The sequence below is a fragment of the Procambarus clarkii genome, chromosome 14 (genome assembly GCF_040958095.1).
Source record: "Procambarus clarkii isolate CNS0578487 chromosome 14, FALCON_Pclarkii_2.0, whole genome shotgun sequence".
Classification (NCBI taxonomy): domain Eukaryota; kingdom Metazoa; phylum Arthropoda; class Malacostraca; order Decapoda; family Cambaridae; genus Procambarus; species Procambarus clarkii.
Window position 1 is genome coordinate 4,983,702 of NC_091163.1, and position 23,786 is coordinate 5,007,487.

The 23,786-nt window shown below is 45.8% G+C and overlaps 1 protein-coding gene across 4 annotated transcripts in view; it reads left to right on the plus strand.

Annotated features, from left to right (window-relative positions):
• The first annotated feature begins 16,355 nt into the window (after nucleotides 1–16,355).
• LOC123772455 (cytoplasmic polyadenylation element-binding protein 2) overlaps nucleotides 16,356–23,786 on the plus strand; it is a 377,158-nt gene continuing 369,727 nt past the window's right edge. For 3 of the 4 annotated variants that reach the window (XM_069324263.1, XM_069324265.1, XM_069324266.1), the window contains exon 1: nucleotides 16,371–17,699. In XM_069324263.1, coding sequence (XP_069180364.1) covers nucleotides 16,479–17,699 — 1,221 coding nt within the window. In that variant the 5' untranslated portion in view covers nucleotides 16,371–16,478. Of the gene's footprint in view, nucleotides 17,700–23,786 lie in introns of all 4 variants that reach the window. The other variant, XM_069324264.1, reaches the window with a different exon arrangement.

Here is a 23,786-nt window from a genome sequence, read left to right on the forward strand (position 1 = left end):
CTCCCCATGGAGTTGTGAATGGGGTCATCTTGGTACAAAGGCGACTGATTTCAAGGTGTAGTTACTTGGCACGTATGGAGTTGAGTTGGAGTCGTTTTGAGTTGTTGAGTCGTTTAGCTAAATAGGTATGTAGGGATCTGGCTGATGATGGATCGTAGAGGATCACTAGGTTTATGGATATTGAAATTACCGTAAATGTATCTAAGGATTTAGTCACCCAGATAGACGGAGTAGCTATGGGGTCCCTACTAGAAGTCCTCTTTGCTAACTTCTATGTGGAAACATTATAAGACACCGTCTTCAAATCCACAGGGAAATATTTGTATGTATGAAAGTCCTCCTGGAATTGTCGCCATTAAAGGATGTACTTACCCAAAACCCAGTGTTTAATCGACTTGAGAATGGTCCAGGACGGACCGAAACGTCGTCGTCCCTTCATTTTCTAGTGTGTGGATTGGTCAACATCAGTGTTTAACTTTACCCGTGAACTGAGTGAGAGCACTGATGGTGTGCTCCCTTTTCTTAATGTCTACGTGTGACCCAAAGACAACACTTTCACCACAAAAGTCTATACTAATCCCACCAACATTGGAATATGTATGTATGGTCACTCCGAATGTCCGGACTAGAGTGATAAACGCATGCAGATGATGAGTCACAATAACGTGGCTGAAGATATGTTGGCCAAACCCCACACACCAGAAGATGAGGAGACGACGACGTTTCGGTCCGTCCTGGACGACCATTATCAAGTCGATTGTGTTGCATATAAAAGCATTTATACCCAGAGTCGTCACTCGTTGTTCTGACTGGTATAACATCCACAAGGAACTGGACAGAAGCCTTCAAGTATTAATAAACAACGGGCACACGACTAGAGAAGTTAACACCAATATCAGAAGATATATATAAAATACACAAATAAATGTTTATTCAGGTAAGGTACATAGATACAAGAGATTTTACAAAAATTGATAATGTAATCTCTCTCTCTCTCTCTCTCTCTCTCTCTCTCTCTCTCTCTCTCTCTCTCTCTCTCTCTCTCTCTCTCTCTCTCTCTCTCTCTCTCTCTCTCTGTCTCTCTGTCTCTCTCTCTCTCTCTCTCTCTCTCTCTCTCTCTCTCTCTCTCTCTCTCTCTCTCTCTCTCTCTCTCTCTCTCTCTCTCTCTCTCTCTCTCTCTCTCTCTCTCTCTCTCTCTCTCTCTCTCTCTCTCTCTCTATATATATATATATATATATATATATATATATATATATATATATATATATATATGTCGTACCTAGTAGCCAGAATGCACTTCTCGGCCTATTATGCAAGGCCCGATTTGGCTAATAGGCCAAGTTTTCATGAATTATTTGTTTTTCGACTACTTAACCTGCCTAACCTAACCTAACCTAACTTTTTCTGGTACCTAACCTAACCTAACCTATAAAGATAGGTTAGGTTAGGTTAGGTAGGGTTGGTTAGGTTCGGTCATATATCTACGATAATTTTAACTCCAATAAAAAAAAATTACCTCATACATAATGAAATGGGGTAGCTTTATCATTTCATAAGAAAAAAATTAGAGAAAATATATTAATTCAGGAAAACTTGGCTTATTAGGCAAATCGGGCCTTGCATAGTAGGCTGAGAAGTGCATTCTGGCTACTAGGTACGACATATATATATATATATATATATATATATATATATATATATATATATATATATATATATATATATATATATATATATATATATATATATATATATATATGTCGTACCTAGTAGCCAGAACGCACTTCTCAGCCTACTATGCAAGGCCCGATTTGCCTAATAAGCCAAGTTTTCATGAAATAATTGTTTTTCGACGACCTAACCTACCTAACCTAACCTAACCTAACTTTTTAGGCTACCTAACCGAACCTAACATATAGAGATAGGTTAGGTTAGGTTAGGTAGGGTTGGTTAGGTTCGGTCATATATCTGCGTTAATTTTAATTCCAATAACAAAAAATTGACCTCATACATAATGAAATGGGTAGCTTTATCATTTCATAAGAAAAAATTAGAGAAAATATAATAATTCAGGAAAACTTGGCTTATTAGGCAAATCGGGCCTTGCATAGTAGGCTCAGAAGTGCGTTCTGGCTACTAGGTACGACATATATATATATATATATATATATATGTCGTACCTAGTAGCCAGAACTCACTTCTCAGCCTACTATTCAAGGCCCGATTTCCCTAATAAGCCAAGTTTTCCTGAATTAATATATTTACTATAATTTTTTTCTTATGAAATGATAAAGCAACCCTTTTCTCTATGTATGAGGTCAATTTTTTTTTATTGGAGTTAAAATTATCGTAGATATATGACCGAACCTAACCAACCCTACCTAACCTAACCTAACCTATATTTATAGGTAAGGTTAGGTTAGGTAGCCAAAAAAAGCTAGGTTAGGTTAGGTTAGGTAGGTTAGGTAGACGAAAAAACATTAATTCATGAAAACTTGGCTTATTAGGCAAATCGGGCCTTGAATAGTAGGCTGAGAAGTGCGTTCTGGCTATTAGGTACGACATATATATATATATATATATATATATATATATATATATATATATATATATATTAGTATATTTTGGTAGCAGTCTTTCCTGTAGACATATATTATTAAATATGACCGAAAAAGTAAGATTAATAATTCTAACACGAATTTTCTCAATCTTTCGTACATTTCTTTTCACTGTTGGTGGTAATTCAAAAATCAATTCTCCAAAATTCATTTTTATTTCTAGTCTGACGCGACACTTGAGCGCGTTTCGTAAAACTTATTACATTTTCAAAGACTTTAGTTAACACATACACAACTGAATAGAACTAATAGAACTTACACATCTCCGATTTTGTTTATATCTACATTTGAGTGAGGTGGATGGGGTGAGGTGGTATTTAATAAGGTATTAATTTCATCAACACAAGCCAGAACATGAAACAATGGGTATTGAATAGAAGTGATTGTTGAAAGCCTATTGGTCCATTTTTCTTGATGCTTCTATATTGGAGCGGAGTCTTGAGGTGGGTAGAATATAGTTGTGCATTAATTGGCTGTTGATTGCTGGTGTTGACTTCTTGATGTGTAATGCCTCGCAAACGTCAAGCCGCCTGCTATCGCTGTATCTATCGATGATTTCTGTGTTGTTTACTAGGATTTCTCTGGCGATGGTTTGGTTGTGGGAAGAGATTATATGTTCCTTAATAGAGCCCTGTTGCTTATGCATCGTTAAACGCCTAGAAAGAGATGTTGTTGTCTTGCCTATATACTGTTTTTTTTGGAGCTTACAGTCCCCAAGAGGGCATTTGAAGGCATAGACGACGTTAGTCTCTTTTAAAGCGTTCTGTTTTGTGTCTGGAGAGTTTCTCATGAGTAGGCTGGCCGTTTTTCTGGTTTTATAGTAAATCGTCAGTTGTATCCTCTGATTTTTGTCTGTAGGGACAACGTTTCTATTAACAATATCTTTCAGGACCCTCTCCTCCGTTTTATGAGCTGTGGAAAAGAAGTTCCTGTAAAATAGTCTAATAGGGGGTATAGGTGTTGTGTTGGTTGTCTCTTCAGAGGTTGCATGGCGTTTCACTTTCCTTCTTATGATGTCTTCGACGAAACCATTGGAGAAGCCGTTGTTGACTAGGACCTGCCTTACCCTACAGAGTTCTTCGTCGACTTGCTTCCATTCTGAGCTGTGGCTGAGAGCACGGTCGACATATGCGTTAACCACACTCCTCTTGTACCTATCTGGGCAGTCGCTTTTGGCATTTAGGCACATTCCTATGTTCGTTAACGTTCGTTCTGGCTCCGAGCTCTCAAGGCTGTTGCAGGTTATCACTCAGGCTATGGTGCCAATGTCAGAATTGTCAAAATGATGTACCTTGCATACATCAGATCTTTAGTGGATTATGCTGCACCTCTGCTTGTTTTGATGCCTGAAAGAAAGCTTGGAGGGCTTGAAAAATTGCAGAACGAAGCCTTGAGGATAATCCTTGGGTGCCCTCGTACCACAAAGATACTTAATATGAGAAAGGAACTTAATATTCCGAGCGTTGTTGATCGTGTTACTGAAATTAACTGTCAAATTGGTATAAAAATGCTTAGGCTAACTCATCCTAATCCTTGCACAGAAGCCCTCCAGAATTTCTTTATTGAAGATCAGCATTGTTCCAAATGGATAACAAAAACTGGAACTCAACTCAGAATGTATCAGGTTCATGATTTGTACCAAGAGAAACAACAACGGCACTTTCCTGCACCGTGGGAGGTTACACCCTTTCCAGTTTTAATCCCTCCCTTTCCACCCAAGAAGCAAATTAGAGATCAGCCCAAGCTTCGTCTTGAGGCAAAGCTCAACGCCTTAATCCATATTGATGCTCTGTCCACAGAGCATTCTCTCTCTCAAATCATATACACTGATGGTTCCCTACACCGCACCACGGGTGCAGCTGGAAGTGCAGTTGTTCTGACAATGGGCGATGGCTTGTACTTTGAGTGGGGAGTCCGTATAAACAACTGGGCCTCTACCCTTCAGACTGAACTATTTGCCTTGCTCCTTGCACTGAAATGTGTACAAGACTCCAAACTTGATACATTAATTGTAAGTGACGCCTTATCATCCTTAAATGCTCTCAACTCTTTAAGACATAACTGTAACATGCTCGTGTCCGAAGCTAGACACAAATACAACAAAATTATTAAGGATGGTAACAGTCCATCTCATGTTGGCCTCCGAATGCATGATAGAGCTGATAAGTTAGCCAAAGAATCTGCCTTTAAAGGAGCCGTTGAGTGTAACCTTGGATTGTCAATGAGCAATCTGAGAGCAGCAGTACACCGAGAACTTCAACAAGATCTTGTAGATCTGAGGCAAAGTGAAATTGACACCAGTAATTCCATCTATCATCATACTATCATGCAAGAAGAGCCACACATCTATGGATCATCCAATAAAATCAGCAGACTTCTAGATGTTACTACTGCTCGGCTTAGACTCTGTTACAAATATCTCTGGGAATTCTCGTTATCTGCCGATGTAGACCTGACCAAATGTAAACTGTGTCAACAAAATTATTCGCACACCCTCCGTCACTATGTGATGGAGTGCGAAAAGATACGTGAATTTAGAGACAATTCTATAACCAATGTTCCAGCGATGTGTCAATATTTCATTCAAAATGATCTGCTACCAGAAATTTTAGCCAAATATCCCCAGTTTGCTAACTGTAGGTAGTAACTAAGTGATTGTAACCCATCCACCGCTGCCCACTGGATGGGGGGCGGTGTGCAGGACAAACATATCAATTGTGACACTAGGCTCTCCACATATGTCAGTTGCTTAATTTAGAACCTGTACTTGAGGTCGATCTCGAACCCATTGTTGATGTGACGACTTATATTGAATTTTGTAACTAGCTCATCAAGACTGTAACTTGCTTAGCTAAATGAATTGTGGGGTTCAGTCCCTGAGCCCATTATGTGCCTCAGTAACCCTTTCCACTACCGCCCACAGGATGGGTAATGGGTGCATAATAAATTAACTAAAGTAACAAATAAAGTAGTACAGACTGTGCGTTAAGTGCAAGTCTGTTGATGTGATTACCATGATATAAAGATGTTAAGGCAGGAAAGTCTTTTTATTCATTATATTGTAAAAGGACAAATTAAAAGAACCCAACTGACATTATTTGGAGACATGCGCTAATTAAATAATCATGTGCCACCTATTTATTCATATTCTTAACTTAACTTCTTAACTTCCGTGGCCTCGTTTTTGGTCATTTTATTGTCTTGGCAGACGAGAACAGCAGCGAACACAAGCCAGCGCATATGTATATACGAACAGATTCGTGTATACAAAAATTATCTGTGAACGAACTGATTTTGTGTGTATCGAACCGAAGTTATACGATACATATATGTACGAACCGACCAGTCCCCCATGTTGAATTGAGGTAGATATATACCGTATGGTAGATAGATGAGGTAGATATGGTAGTGAGGTAGATATATTTCATCTATAATGAAAATAATAATAACTGTTTAAAAATATGCAGACGAATATGCTACAGTGGTTAATTACTTGTTGCTCAAGATGCATATTTACATATCGATTTCCACGCACCACATACCCACTACCGGTCGGCCGAGCGGACAGCACGCCGGAATTGTGATCCTGTGGTCCCGGGTTCGATCCCAGGCGCCGGCGAGAAACAATGGGCAGAGTTTCTTTCACCCTATGCCCCCTGTTACCTAGCAGTAAAATAGGTACCTGGGTGTTAGTCAGCTGTCACGGGCTGCTTCCTGGGGGTGGAGGCCTGGTCGAGGACCGGGCCGCGGGGACACTAAAACCCCGAAATCATCTCAAGATAACCTGAAGATAACCCATCTTGAAAGTGGAAAAAGGAGGTGGTTACTGAACCAATTATTGGGTTCAGGAACTAAATCTATATACCTGGTTGATGTGGTTGAGTCCTACAGTTTCAGTCCTTTCAGTCCTACATATATTCGATACAACTAGTCAAGTTACAGCATTAATGAACTCCACATAACACAGAGTTTGTTCATTAGCATACATCAACAACTTTGTATAACTAGCTCATCTATAATGTAACTTAGTTAATTACCTTGCCAAACGAATATTTTACCTGAATTTACCTGAGGGTCAATATCTCACTTATGGTCCTCGGTGAGGAGAGTAAACCAGCGGCTTGTCTATTTGTCCTGATGATTTTATCCATCTGGAACTGAAGCAGTTTCGGAATTTACGGCTCCGGCGGGTAGGCAGTTCCATGGGTTTAATAATTTACAATAATAATTCATTGTGTCGGGGGACTAGCACTGTATAAATGTTGGGCTATTATCGAGGATGTTCTGAACGTTAATTCAACGTTAATTAAACATTAATTCAACGTTAATTAAACATGAATTCAACGTTAATTAAACATGAATTCAACGTTAATTACACATGAATTCAACGTTAATTAAACATTAATTCAACGTTAATTAAACATTAATTCAACGTTAATTAAACATTAATTCAACGTTAATTAAACATTAATTCAACGTTAATTAAACATTAATTCAACGTTAATTAAACATTAATTGAACATTAATTCAACATTCATTTTCACTAGGCGCTGCTTGTTTCTGTTTTACTTGTTCACTTGTAGAGTGAGTATGAGTAATTATGACTCGTATGGTCTCTTCAATAAGATTATGCCACATGTGCTCAACAACTTCTGCTCTGTTAAATCTTAGTTGAAAATCTTATTTTTTTTATAACTGCATTGTGTTAGATAATGTTCCAGTGGTCTGTCGGGCATTTCTCCACAGTGCTGACATTTCCTCTCATCTTCCGGAACCTGTAAGCCTATTTCCCATGCACATGGGTATCCAAGCCTGATGCGATGTAAGTGTACTTCTGTTGTTCTACTGCTCCTTTTCATCAAAATAAGTGGTTCGTAGTTGGTTGAATGCTTGTACCAACCCGCAGATCCTGATGTTGCAACTGCTGTGTTGTGGTCACTGTACATCATCTGCATTGCTGATAGATACTGATTTTCTATCCACCCATTCAATTGGTTGACCTTATACTTTGAGTTGGTTGTTGGGTTGCACTATTTTTATGGGCATGGCTTTTTTCTTACCTTACCTTGAGGTGCTTCCGGGACTTAGCGTCCCCGCGGCCCGGTCGTCGACCAAGCCTCTTGGTGGGGTTGAGTTTTATACCAATCTGCTTTGCCTCTTCATTGATGCTGTCTAAGCATTTGGGTGCAAGGCGAGCCGCATCCCTTCCTTTTGTGATGATGGCAGTCGTCCGCGAGCTTACAAGGTTGTTCTTGTTATAGATTCAGCTACTCGGAACAAGTTCCAAGTAGCACGGGCAATGGTGACCCCGTCGTACTCACCTGGCACAGGAGATGTGGCTTACAACGATTGATTGATGAAGATTAAGCCACCCAAGAGGTGGCATGGGCATGAATAGCCTGTAACTTACAAGGTTGTTTGTTGTTGTTATAGATTTAGCTACTCGGAACAAGTTCCAAGTAGCACGGGCTATGGTGAGCCCGTAACTTACCTGGCACAGGAGCGGGGCAAGTAGCACGGGCTATGGTGAGCCCGTAACTTACCTGGCACAGGAGCGGTGCTGAATGTCACTTACAAGATTGATTGATTGATGAAGATTAAGCCACCCAAGAGGTGGCACGGGCATGAATAGCCCGTAAGTGTTACCACTTACAAGGAGAAATCTAGACATTTATAAGTGCAGGTACACCTCACTCTACAATTCACCTAACCTAATTAATCATAGAGAGCGGCAAAGGATAGGGTGAGGTGACTGTTGCCTGACTATCCGCTGTCGGAGGGAGCCGGTCGGCCGAGCGGACAGCACGCTGGACTTGTGATCCTGTGGTCCTGGGTTCGATCCCAGGCGCCGGCGAGAAACAATGGGCAGAGTTTCTTTCACCCTATGCCCCTGTTACCTAGCAGTAAAATAGGTACCTGGGTGTTAGTCAGCTGTCACGGGCTGCTTCCTGGGGGTGGAGGCCTGGTCGAGGACCGGGCCGCGGGGACACTAAAGCCCCGAAATCATCTCAAGGTGTCCGCCAGGTCTTCCATCTTCCCTCTGGGTCAATGGAGGACCATCAAACAGTTGTATGCTCGAAGCCGAATTCATCTGGATGTTGAATACTGGTGTCAGCTCCCGAATGAACACAGCCTCAAGCGTAAATTTTGCGTCAAGCTTGACGTACAACTGATGCTCAATTGTGCGTCAAGCTTGACGTACAACTGATGCTCAATTGTGCGTCAAGCTTGACGTACAACTGATGCTCAATTGTGCGTCAAGCTTGACGTACAACTGATGCTCAATTGTGCGTCAAGCTTGACGTACAACTGATGCTCAATTGTGCGTCAAGCTTGACGTACAACTGATGCTCAATTGTGCGTCAAGCTTGACGTACAACTGATGCTCAATTGTGCGTCAAGCTTGACGTACAACTGATGCTCAATTGTGCGTCAAGCTTGACGTACAACTGATGCTCAATTGTGCGTCAAGCTTAACGTACAACTGACGCTCAATTGTGCGTCAAGCTTGACGTACAACTGATGCTCAATTGTGCGTCAAGCTTGACGTACAACTGATGCTCAATTGTGCGTCAAGCTTGACGTACAACTGATGCTCAATTGTGCGTCAAGCTTGACGTACAACTGATGCTCAATTGTGCGTCAAGCTTAACGTACAACTGACGCTCAATTGTGCGTCAAGCTTGGCGTACAACTGATGCTCAATTGTGCGTCAAGCTTGACGTACAACTGATGCTCAATTGTGCGTCAAGCTTAACGTACAACTGACGCTCAATTGTGCGTCAAGCTTGACGTACAACTGATGCTCATGCGGCCCCAGCATGTGATGTTATAAAATATCTGTGCCCAAAAAAGTCACGAAAGCTCTCGGGTGTTGGGGTTATAAGAACATAAGAACAAAGGTAACTGCAGAAGGCCTATTGGCCCATACGAGGCAGCTCCTATTCTATAACCACCCAATCCCACTCATATACTTGTCCAACCCGCGCTTGAAACAATCGAGGGACCCCACCTCCACAATGTTACGCGGCAATTGGTTCCACAAATCAACAACCCTGTTACTGAACCAGTATTTACCCAAGTCTTTCCTAAATCTAAACTTATCCAATTTATACCCATTGTTTCGTGTTCTGTCCTGTGTTGATACTTTTAATACCCTATTAATATCCCCCCGGTTATGTCCATTCATCCACTTGTAAACCTCTATCATGTCACCCCTAACTCTTCGCCTTTCCAGTGAATGCAACTTAAGCTTTGTTAATCTTTCTTCATATGAAAGATTTCTAATTTGGGGAATTAACTTAGTCATCCTACGCTGGACACGTTCAAGTGAATTTATATCCATTCTATAATATGGCGACCAAAACTGAACTGCATAATCTAAATGGGGCCTAACTAGAGCAAGATATAGCTTGAGAACCACACCAGGTGTCTTGTTACTAACGAACCTGTTAGTATAACCTTACTGTTATAAGTCAGATAACTTCCCAGCACTTCTGTACTTTCTGTGGCTGAGTGGTTGTAGTACTGGACACGCTGAAGGGGCATGGAGGCCCTAGCTGACCGGGTTCGAATCCTTCAGGGCTCAAGAGTTTTCACCTTGCATGGTGAATGGTCTGGGGATAAGGGGTCGGCCTAGGATAAATACCTTAAGAAATATTAAAATTTATAGCGATCCCCCCCCCCCCCCCCGAACATTGCCATTTCAAAGGGTGAAATGTGAAATAATTGGTGTGTTTCCCATAGAGTTTTTCGGAGCTAAGATTAAATTATCCGAGGCCGGTAGAGGTCAGTGCTTCTTAACAATAGATTTTCTGAGAGAATGAGGAGAGGGGGGGAGCAAGGTGGGGAAGGGGGGTGTGAGGAGGAGGGGGGGGGAATGAAGGGGCGGGTCCAGCCTCTATGGGGGGGGGGGGGTAGATGGGTCCCGGGCACCGCCGGGTATCCCCTTCTAGTCATTTACATGGAAATGTAAACAAACAGCTCGTCCTCTCACCAAATTCGTCATCGACCGAACCGTTAAAAATGTAACGTATTTGAATGCTACGTTTTGAAATTTGAATTTTATTAGTATAAATGTAAGCACCGTAATTCTAGTTATTGGCCTACATAAGGTACGTGGCGTTGCCTGCTGATGCCCTACGTTTCTGACGAGGCAAAACAGTTGCATTTCTTTACGGAGTGACAAATATAGCGAGACATAAGATAATGAACAGACACAGGCAGACGCACCTATACGATAATGAACAGATACAGACAGACAAGAGGCGGACACACAGACAGCAAACAAACATACAGATAGCAAGCAGACATTCAGAAATTAGATAGACATACAGACAGCAGACATACAGATACACAATGCAAGGTGCAAGGAGAAGATTGTGAGAAAAAACCTAGTAACACATCTGGAGAGAAGAGACTTCGTGACAACCCATCAACATGGGTTCAGGGAGGGTAAATCTTGCTTTACAGGCTTGATAGAATTCTATGATCAGGTGACAAAGATTAAGCAAGAAAGAGAAGGATGGGCGGACTGCATTTTTTTGGACTGTCGGAAAGCCTTTGACACAGTACCCCATAAAAGGTTGATGCATAAGCTGGAGAAACAGGCAGGAGTAACTGGTAGGGCGCTCCAGTGGATAAGGGAGTACCTAAGCAATAGGAAGCAGAGAGTTACAGTGAGGGTGAGACCTCAGAATGGCGTGAAGTCACCAGTGTAGTCCCACAGGGCTCTGTACTTGGACCTATCCTGTTTCTGATACGTAAATGATCTCCCGGAGGGTATAGACTCATTCCTCTCAATGTTTGCTGATGACGCCAAAATTATGAGAAGGATTAAGACAGAGGAGGACAGCTTGAGGCTTCAAGAAGACCTGGACAAGCTGCAGGAATGGTCGAACAAATGGCTGTTAGAGTTTAACCCAAGCAAATGTAATGTAATGAAGATAGGGGTAGGAAGCAGGAGACCAGATACAAGGTATCATTTGGGAGATGAGATACTTCAAGAGTCAAAGAGAGAGAAAGACCTGGGGGTTGATATCACGCCAGACCTGTCCCCTGAAGCTCATATCAAGAGGATAACATCAGCAGCATATGCCAGGTTGGCTAACATAAGAACGGCCTTTAGAAACTTGTGTAAGGAATCTTTCAGAACATTATATACCACATATGTCAGACCAATCCTGGAGTATGCGGCTCCAGCATGGAGTCCATATCCAGACAAGCATAAGACTAAAGTGGAAAACGTTCAAAGGTTTGCCACCAGACTAGTACCCGAGCTGAGAGGTATGAGCTACGAGGAGAGACTACGGGAATTGAACCTCACTTCGTTGGAAGACAGAAGAGTTAGGGGGGACATGATCACCACATTCAAGATTCTCAAGGGAATCGACAGGGGTTGATAAAGACAGGCTATTTAACACAAGGGACACACGCACTAGGGGACACAGGTGGAAACTGAGTGCCCAAATGAGCCACAGAGATATTAGAAAGAACTTTTTTAGTGTCAGAGTGGTTGACAAATGGAATGCATTAGGAAGTAATGTGGTGGAGGCTGACTCCATACACAGTTTCAAGTGTAGATATGATAGAGCCCAATAGGCTCAGGAACCTGTACACCTGTTGATTGACGGTTGAGAGGCGGGACCAAAGAGCCAGAGCTCAACCCCCGCAAGCACAACTAGGTGAGTACAACTAGATGAGTACAATGCCGCCCACGGGATGGGTATGGGGTACACTACCGCCCACGGGATGGGTATGGGGTCCACTACCGCCCACGGGATGGGTATGGGGTCCACTACCGCCCACGGGATGGGTATGGGGTCCACTACCGCCCACGGGATGGGTATGGGGTCCACTACCACCCACGGGATGGGTATGGGGTCCACTACCACCCACAGGATGGGTATGGGGGTCCACTACCCCCCACTGGATGGGTATGGGGTCCACTACCACCCACAGGATGGGTATGGGGTCCACTACCACCCACGGGATGGGTATGGGGTCCACTACCACCCACGGGATGGGTATGGGGTCCACTACTACCCACGGGATGGGTATGGGGTCCACTACCACCCACGGGATGGGTATGGGGTCCACTACCACCCACGGGATGGGTATGGGGTCCACTACCACCCACAGGATGGGTATGGGGTCCACTACCGCCCACTGGATGGGTATGGGGTCCATTACCACCCACAGGATGGGTATGGGGTCCACTACCACCCACGGGATGGGTATGGGGTCCACTACCACCCACGGGATGGGTATGGGGTCCACTACCACCCACGGGATGGGTATGGGGTCCACTACCACCCACAGGATGGGTATGGGGTCCACTACCACCCACAGGATGGGTATGGGGTCCACTACCACCCACGGGATGGGTATGGGGTCCACTACCACCCACGGGATGGGTATGGGGTCCACTACCACCCACGGGATGGGTATGGGGTCCACTACCACCCACAGGATGGGTTTGGGGTCCACTACCGCCCATGGGATGGCTATGGGGTCCACTACCACCCACAGGATGGGTTTGGGGTCCACTACCGCCCATGGGATGGGTATGAGGTCCACTACCGCCCACGGGATGGGTATGGGGTGCACTACCACCCACGGGATGGGTATGGGGTCCACTACCACCCACGGGATGAGTATGGGGTCCACTACCACCCACGGGATGAGTATGGGGTCCACTACCACCCACGGGATGGGTATGGGGTCCACTACCACCCACGGGATGAGTATGGGGTCCACTACCACCCACGGGATGAGTATGGGGTCCACTACCACCCACGGGATGGGTATGGGGTCTACTACCACCCACGGGATGGGTATGGGGTCCACTACCACCCACGGGATGAGTATGGGGTCCACTACCGCCCACGGGATGGGTATGGGGTCCACTACCACCCACGGGATGAGTATGGGGTCCACTACCGCCCACGGGATGGGTATGGGGTCCACTACCACCCACGGGATGGGTATGGGGTCCACTACCACCCACGGGATGAGTATGGGGTCCACTACCACCCACGGGATGGGTATGGGGTCCACTACCACCCACGGGATGGGTATGGGGTCCACTACCACCCACGGGATGAGTATGGGGTCCACTACCACCCACGGGATGGGTATGGGGTCTACTACCACCCACGGGATGGGTATGGGGTCCACTACCACCCACGGGATGAGTATGGGGTCCACTACCGCCCACGGGATGGGTATGGGGTCCACTACCACCCACGGGATGAGTATGGGATCCACTACCACCCACGGGATGGGTATGGGGTCCACTACCACCCACGGGATGGGTATGGGGTCCACTACCACCCACGGGATGAGTATGGGGTCCACTACCACCCACGGGATGGGTATGGGGTCTACTACCACCCACGGGATGGGTATGGGGTCCACTACCACCCACGGGATGAGTATGGGGTCCACTACCGCCCACGGGATGGGTATGGGGTCCACTACCACCCACGGGATGGGTATGGGGTCCACTACCACCCACGGGATGAGTATGGGGTCCACTACCACCCACGGGATGGGTATGGGGTCTACTACCACCCACGGGATGGGTATGGGGTCCACTACCACCCACGGGATGAGTATGGGGTCCACTACCGCCCACGGGATGGGTATGGGATCCACTACCACCCACGGGATGAGTATGGGGTCCACTACCGCCCACGGGATGGGTATGGGGTCCACTACCACCCACGGGATGGGTATGGGGTCCACTACCACCCACGGGATGAGTATGGGGTCCACTACCACCCACGGGATGGGTATGGGGTCCACTACCACCCACGGGATGGGTATGGGGTCCACTACCACCCACGGGATGAGTATGGGGTCCACTACCGCCCACGGGATGGGTATGGGGGCCACTACCACCCACGGGATGGGTATGGGGTCCACTACCACCCACGGGATGAGTATGGGGTCAACTACTACCCACGGGATGGGTATTAGGTCCACTACCACCCACGGGATGAGTATGGGGTCCACTACTACCCACGGGATGGGTATGGGGTCCACTACCACCCACGGGATGGGTATGGGGTCCACTACTACCCATGGGATGGGTATGGGGTCCACTACCACCCACGGGATGAGTATGGGGTCCACTACCACCCACGGGATGAGTATGGGGTCCACTACTACCCACGGGATGGGTATTAGGTCCACTACCACCCACGGGATGAGTATGGGGTCCACTACTACCCACGGGATGGGTATGGGGTCCACTACCACCCACGGGATGAGTATGGGGTCCACTACCACCCACGGGATGGGTATGGGGTCCACTACCACCCACGGGATGAGTATGGGGTCCACTACCACCCACGGGATGGATATGTGGTGTATAATACATGAACAAAATGAAAATTGTATAGTGTCATTCTGTATATCATACGTACTTGCACGATCCCCAACTCATCTGTATATCCCATGTTTTCTGCGTCCACTCATCCTGGGAGATGAAGATATCAGGTATAGGGGATATTAGGTAACCCATAATGTGTATATATATCTCTTGACCTACACCTTGTAGCCCCCGTCGTATAGACTAGTATAGCAGCACAGTACTGCATACCTCGCTGGCTCTTGAGACTCAATTTACCATTGAAAGCTGAATTAAAAAAACGGACTCAAAAGAGGCACCCATGATGGTGTATCAAGAAGGGGGATGAATTTGGAGTTAAGACGCTAAAACATCTCCCTTCCCCTCTTGTGGTCAAGACATATATATGCTGGCCGGCGCGGTCATGTGACGTGTGTGAAAGTGTGAGAGGCAACGTGGGGTTGACTGGCCTCACACCTCGTTCAGGAATGTGTGCGAAACAAGTTCATCTCTGGCACACATGGTTTCCAAACCCCCAGTATCGCCTCTGTGGGATCGGCTGCGCCTGACTCTCATACAACGCTACTGAACTATCGTACGTTGAATTTTTTAACACCTCTAAATGACTAGGATAAATTGGACTGTAAACAAATTCTGGGAAATGAAACGAACTAATACGGAAATTTATCAATGACATTGGTATCAATTACGCCCGTGAACCCGTCCATAAAGTTACCAAAATATAGGTGGTCAGCTGTTCGGGATTATTGTTTCTTCCCTTATAACTATCTGGTCGTAATAAACGTTGCGATTCAATGGATATGTAGCTTTGAACTCATGGTTATAAACAAATCTAACAATTACAGGGAAATAGCCATTTTCTTAGGGTCATTTAATCACTAGTCGATCGCCTCTGCAGCCTTGACCCCCCCGCCACCCCCCCCGGGTGGGGGTGTTGTGGCTCGTCAGCTGATGGCGAGGCGAACAGCTGAGCATCGACTATCAACCCGGCTGGTTATCGATTTTCATACTTTTTGGGAATATAAGAGAAAACTATACCATTATTTGATACTTATATCCTATAAGATGTTATATTGAACAAATAACAGAACAAATTGGATTAAATAAATTAGCTTAAAGTGACGCAAATAGCGATAAATCTGCTACGATCACGAATTCCTCTGAATTTCGCTCAAAAAGCAAGATCTTATAAATATAATTTATGTTAAATATTTGTCGACATACCTCAATACAGATGATAACAAAGTGTTTGATAGGCTCTTTCGAATAGCAATAGATAGCGGGCAAAATATTTGACGGCTTCGGAGTTGAGTTGAATGTACTGAGAATAGCATCGTCTGCAGTTTCTGCGCATATTCGATATTGTTGGAACCTCACTCGAGAAGTTGCGTTGGTGGGGGACGAGAGCCAGATGTGAGATAGCCCCTGTGAACGTTGAACCCCCATGAGTGTATATACTAGTTCGTGAAAACAGAAAGTCCTACATGGGGGATTTTAAATACAACAACGCTTCGTCCGTAGGTTCCATAAGTACGGAAACTTACGTAATTAACACGTCGACACCGAGCGTGTTCTACTCCAGTGCAACAGACGGAGGCAGCGGCTCCACAAGCAAAATGCAAGATGACTGCCTCGTTGAGCAGGGTGGGGGCGTCAAGCCGCAGGGGATGGCCACTGGCGGGGTCGACGGTTCCGATGACCAGCAACAGCAGCAACAGCAACACACAAATAACGACGAGGAGACCAAAACAGGTGTAAAGGGGGAGTCTTCGGGCCCTCCGGTGGGGAGCAACGCGCCCGGCACAGGCCAAGGCCCTTTGGGGTCAGGCAGCACCCCTGGACCTTCGGTACTAGGTCCTCCAGGTTCAGGAGTATCGTCGGCAGCTGCGGCTGCTGCCGCTGCAGCGGCAGCAGCAGCTGCTGGTGGAGGAGGGCCGGGATCAGGAGTGGTGGGTGGGCCAGGGGGCGGGGGAGGCCTGGTGGAGCCCACTGCTCTACCAGCTTCATTGGCCTCGTCTGTAGCTTCCCTTTGGTCGCCTCCGTCCGTCGATGACACACTTTTACATTCGGGTATGCCAACCATCAATGGTTCACTGGCATTCCATGGTCTAGGGCCGAGCAACCCTGGAGGGCCAGGCTCTGGTGGTCCGTCACCCCTGTTCAGTGCCAATCTGGGGCCGCAGCTGGGGCTAGGACCAACGGGCCCGCAAAACCCTCAACAGCGCAGGAACATGCAGCAGGCAGCACCCAACTTTCCGGGGCAAGCAAGACCCCAGTCCCTAGGACCCGCCCCCGGACCTCAAGCCCCATTTCTAGCCAATAAGTATTCCTCTTCGTGGTCTTCGGGGCTTGGCTCGCAGGGTAGTGCGTGGTCTCCAGGGCCGTCACCCCAGGGTAATTCACCTGGGGGTCCAGGAGGTGGGCCTGGCAATGCACCTGGAGCACCATCTCTACCTGGCATGAGCTCCTGGTCTGCGAGAGGCCGGGGTGGCATGGGAGGCATGAATCCTCTTGGCCACAACTTGGGTGGTATGTCCTCTGTCCCACGGAAAAGCTCTAACCTCCCCAACGCTTCCTCCATGGTGATGAACAAGTTTCGACGTTCTACAAGCTATCCCGGGAAAGGACCCTTCCCGCATCCCCCTTCCTTCGAGATAACTGGTGTCGATGATGGCGCATTCCCCCGTGATCTTCTACAGTTTCCGGTAAGTACTGTGCACTTCAATTCAGTATTATGTGACGCATTCCCATAGGGACTTTCATGCTACATTAGGCTGGTTGCTTTAGGAAGAGATCATCTTCCAATAATCTTAGTTATTCCATTGATAGCATATTCTAGCTAGCCTCAGTTTTCTGGGTTTTCTCTGCAAGCTAATTGGTATTAGTTATGTTTCGTAGAATTAGTTTTCATTCAGAAAAGACATAGGTAAATGGTTGTTTGGAACGAGGGCTGCTCATTAATGGCACTTGCTGTCAGATAACATAATGGGTGTGTTGTTGGATTTTGTTCAGGTGTAGGTTAGACCAATATATATATATATATATATATATATATATATGTCGTACCTAGTAGCCAGAACGCACTTCTCAGCCTACTATGCAAGGCCCGATTTGCCTAATAAGCCAAGTTTTCATGAATTAATATATTTTCTATAATTTTTTTCTTATGTATGTATGTATGTATGTATATATATATATATATATATATATATATATATATATATATATATATATATATATATATATATATATATATATATATATTAATGTGTGTGTGTGTGTGTGTGTGTGTGTGTGTGTGTGTGTGTGTGTGGCTTTGACTGGATACCTGTAGGCTATGGGTTAAACAGGTACAGTCACACATGACTCAATGGGTCTTATCCAGTTTCAGATATTCTCATGTCCTTAGGGTGAGTTCTGTTAGATTAGAATAGTTAGTTTGGCATAGATGAGGATCAAGTCTGAATTGGGGTAACGTTTGAGTTGTTAAAAAAATTAATGTCTGTGCATGCACACTCCAAGTATATGTTGGATAGAGTATCTAGTTGCTATTCTTCTCTTTCTGTAGTCTAGTGTATAGTAGGCATGACTGGTTGTCCTAGGGAGGAGTTTAGTTCTGTCTTATAGTTATTTTGAATCAAAATCAATATTACAATTAGTGCATGAGTTGGTGGTGTGCATATTATTATGCCCAAACTCTGGTCAACTTACTTCAAACTAGGCTCAAATAAATAATTATTAACAGTAGGCTAACTTTTTGCAGATGACAAGAAACAAACACAAGCACGCACGCACGCACGCACACACACACACACACACACACACACACACACACACACACACAGGTCCCCCCCACCCCCTCTATCCATCCCCCTCCCAACCTCTCAACCTCCATCTGTCTCCCAACCTTACGCCATCTCCCAACCCCTCTATGCCCTCCCTAATCTTCAGACCCAGTATGCCCTTCCTACTCCAGACCTACCTACCCAGGCCCTACCCCAGACCCTCCTACCTACCTTCCTAGAAGCCCAGCCCCCAGTAGCCCCCCAAGCACCCCTCCTGAACTCTTTCACCCCCCATACACCCCCCGGACCCCCCCAGACACCCCCTGGATCCCCCCGGACATCCCCCGGACCCTCCCCGCCCCCAGTCATCCCCCAGACACCCCCCAGATCCCCCAGATCCCCTCTGCCCCCAGTCACCCCCCAGACATCCCCCAGATCCCCCCAGACCCCCAGAGAAAGGGAGAACTCTGGTACAAGAGTTTCCATGAAGAATCTCAAGGTTTGGTACACCAATGCTGATGGGGTATCTAATAAAGCAGAAGAGATAAAAGAAAGAGTGAGTGAAGCAGATCCTGACATAGTTGCAATTGTGGAAACTAAAATTAATGACATGATCTCAGATGCTATCTTTCCTGAAGGGTACCAGGTGATACGAAAAGAGAGGACACAGAGACAGGGAGGGGGAGTAGCACTCCTAATAAAGCGGAAATGGAAGTTTGAAGACCTGGGAAATCGAGTTACCAATGAGTGCACAAGCTTCATACATGGAACTCTGACAGTAGATGGGAGGAAGATTGTGATCATGGTAATCTACAATCCCCCACCAAACAGTAGAAGACCCAGGCAGGAGTATGATGACAACAACAAAGCATGTATTGATGAACTGCAGAAGGCAGCAACACTAGCCCACAGAATGAGAGCGAAGCTGCTGATCATGGGGGACCTAAATCATGGAGAGATAAATTGGGAATCAAGGAATCCCCATGGAGGGGATGAAACGTGGGGAGCAAAATTAGTAGATGTTATAGACAGGAATTTCCTGACACAACATGTGAAGGAAGACACAAGGGAAAGAGGAGGAGATGCACCGAGCCTATTAGACCTGATTTTCACCCAGAACGTAGAAGATATCGAGAATTTAGAGCATGAAATACCTCTAGGGGCCAGTGACCATTGTGTCCTAGTCTTTGACTACATGATGGAATTCAAAATTATGACCATGGGACAAGAGATCTGGGAAAGGAGAGCTGACTACAGGAAAGGGGACTATATGAGGATAAGGGACTATCTGGGTGAAGTGCAGTGGGAGGAAGAAATTAGAGGAAAAACAGTCCAAGATATGATGGACCTAGTCATACAGAAATGCCAGGAGGCCGAAGAGAGATTTATACCAACGGTAAAGGGAAAAAATAAGAAGGAATATAATAACCCATGGTTTAATAGACAGTGTCAGGAAGCAAAAATGGCCAGCAGGCGGGAGTGGAGGAAGTACAGAAGACAAAGAACAGAGGACAACAGAAGCAGATACAACAGAGCTAGGAACGATTACATTAACATAAGACGAACATCGGAAAGGGACTATGAGAACGATATTGCAATCAAAGCGAAAAAACAACCTAAGTTACTACACAGTCATATAAGAAGAAAAATGTCGGTGAACGACCAAGTGACAAGACTAAGGAAGACAGAGGGGGCATATACTGAAAGTGACAAGGAAATCTGCGAGGCACTGAATGCCAGTTTCCATGGAGTGTTCACTACCGAGCCTGAGCAGCTCCCATTGTTGGAAGGGGTTACCCTAGATGAAAGACTATCAGATATAGAGGTGACAGCAGAGGAGGTAATGAAACAGTTGACAACTCTAGATGCAACTAAAGCAGTTGGACCAGACAAAGTATCACCGTGGATACTAAAAGAAGCAGCACAGGCCCTCAGCGTGCCTCTGGCAATGATCTTTAATGAGTCACTTATGTCAGGAGAATTGCCCAGTTGCTGGAAGAAGGCAAATGTCGTGCCGATCTTCAAGAAAGGAGATAGGGAGGAGGCACTTAACTACAGACCTGTATCACTGACAAGCATCCCCTGTAAAATACTGGAAAGAATAATTAGGCTACGACTGGTTGCACACCTGGAGAACATTAGGTTTGTGAACAAACATCAACATGGGTTCTGGACAGGGAAATCGTGCCTAACAAACCTTCTGGAATTCTATGATAAAATAACGAGGATAAGACAGGACAGAGATGGTTGGGCAGACTGCATATTTCTGGACTGCCAAAAAGCCTTTGATACAGTACCGCACATGAGACTGCTGTTCAAGCTCGAGAGGCAGGCGGGGGTGGGGGGAAAGGTCCTAGAATGGATAAGGAACTACCTAACAGGAAGGAGCCAAAGAGTTACGGTAAGGGGCGAGAAGTCGGACTGGCGAACAGTAACAAGTGGAGTACCACAAGGATCGGTGCTGGGACCAATTCTATTTCTTGTGTATGTTAACGACATGTTTACAGGCGTAGAGTCCTACATGTCGATGTTTGCGGATGATGCAAAGTTGATGAGAAGAGTTGTGACAGATGAGGATTGCAGGATCCTCCAAGAGGACCTGAACAGATTGCAGAGATGGTCAGAGAAATGGCTACTAGAATTCAACACGAGCAAATGTAAAGTTATGGAAATGGGACTAGGAGATAGGAGACCAAAGGGACAGTACACAATGAAGGGGAACAGCCTACCTGTAACGACGCGTGAAAGAGACCTGGGGGTGGACGTAACACCTAATCTATCTCCTGAGGCACATATTAATAGGATAACGACAGCAGCGTACTCTACACTGGCAAAAGTTAGAACATCATTCAGAAACCTAAGTAAGGAGGCATTTAGGGCGCTTTACACTGCCTACGTAAGGCCAGTCTTAGAGTATGCCGCCTCATCATGGAGTCCCCATCTGAAGAAGCATATAATGAAACTGGAAAAGGTTCAGAGGTTTGCAACGAGACTCGTCCCAGAGCTACGAGGGATGGGGTATGAAGAGCGCCTGAGGGAACTGTGCCTTACGACACTAGAAAGAAGAAGGGAGAGGGGGGACATGATAGGAACGTATAAGATACTCAGAGGAATTGACAGAGTGGACATAGACGAAATGTTCACACGGAATAGTAACAGAACGAGAGGACATGGATGGAAGCTTGAAACTCAGATGAGTCACAGAGATGTAAGGAAGTTTTCTTTTAGCGTGAGAGTAGTGGGGAAATGGAATGCACTTCAGGAACAGGTTGTGGAAGCAAATACTATTCATAATTTTAAAACCAGGTATGATAGGGAAATGGGACAGGAGTCATTGCTGTAAACAACCGATGCTCGAAAGGCGGGATCCAAGAGTCAATGCTCGATCCTGCAAGCACATATAGGTGAGTATAGGTGAGTACACACACACACACACACACACACACACACACACACACACACAGGGCACTTGGTGGCTGAGTGGACAGCACACTGGATACATAGTCCTGTGGACCGGGGTTCGATTCCTGGCACCGGCAGAAACAAATGGGCAGAGTTTCTTTCACCCTGATGCGCCTGTTACCTAGCAGTAAATAGGTACCTGGAAGTTAGACAGCTGTTATGGGCTGCTTCCTGGGTGTGTGTGTGTATATATGTGAATAAAAATAAATAAAGAGATTGAGAGGTGGGCTGAACGAGCCAGAGCTCAACCCCCGCAAGCACAACTAGATGAATACCTGTACAGCTAGATGAATACACACACACACACACACACACACACACACACACACACACACACATAGTTTCTATAGTTTCAAATGTAGATATGACAGAGCCCAGTAGGCTCAGGAATCTGTACATCAGTTGATTGACGGTTGAGAGGCGGGACCAAAGAGCCAGAGCTCAACCCCCGCAAACACAACTAGGTGAGTACACACACCGGGTCTGAGCCTGGTAGGGGCCTGGTGGCTGAGTGGACAGCGCTCGGGACTCGTAATCCTAGAAACCGGGGATCGATCCCTGGTGATGGCGAAAACAAATGGTCAGAGTTTCTTTCACCCTAATGCACCTGTTCACCTAGCAGTAAATAGGTACCTGGGATGTAGACAGCTGCTATGGGCTGCTTCCTATGTGTGTATGTGTGTGTGTGAAAAAAAGTTTATTGATTGACAGTTGAGAGGCGGGCCGAAAGAGCCAGAGCTCAACCCCTGCAAGCACAACTAGGCGAGTACACACACTCACATTTTCGCACTCTCACACTCTTACACACTCACACTCATTCTCACTCTCTCTATCTCTCACTCACACAATCCCCAACTTAAGGGGCCTGATGGCTGAGTAGACAGCGCTCGGGGTTCGTAGTTCTAGGGTCCGGGAATCGATCCCCGGCGGAGGCGGAAACAAATGGGCAGAGTTTTTCACCCTGATGCCACTGTTCACATAGCAGCCCATAGCAGCTGTCTAACTCCCAGGTCTTATATATATATATATATATATATATATATATATATATATATAGACCTATATATATAGACCTGGGAGTTAGACAGCTGCTATGGGCTGCTTCGTGTGTGTGTGGGAGGGGGGGAATATAAAATAATCAGTTTATTGACAGTTGAGAGGCGGGCCCAAAGAGCCAGAGCTCAACCCCTGCAAGGACAACTAGGTGAGTACAACTAGGTGATACACACACACTCACAAACTCGCACACTAACACACTCACTGTGCAGTCACTGTGAGGGGTGAGGTCTCAGAGTGGCGAGACGTCACCAGTGGAGTCCCTTAGGGATCAGTTCTTGGACCTATACTGTTCCTTATATATGTAAATGATCTACCAGAGGGAATAGACTCATTCCTCTCAATGTTTGTAGACGATGCAAAAATGTAAAGCACAAGACTAAACTGGAAAAAGTTCAAAGGTATGCCACTAGGCTATCCCAGAATTAAGAGGTACGAGTTACAAGGAAAGGCTGATGGAACTGCACCTAACATCGCTGGAAGACAGAA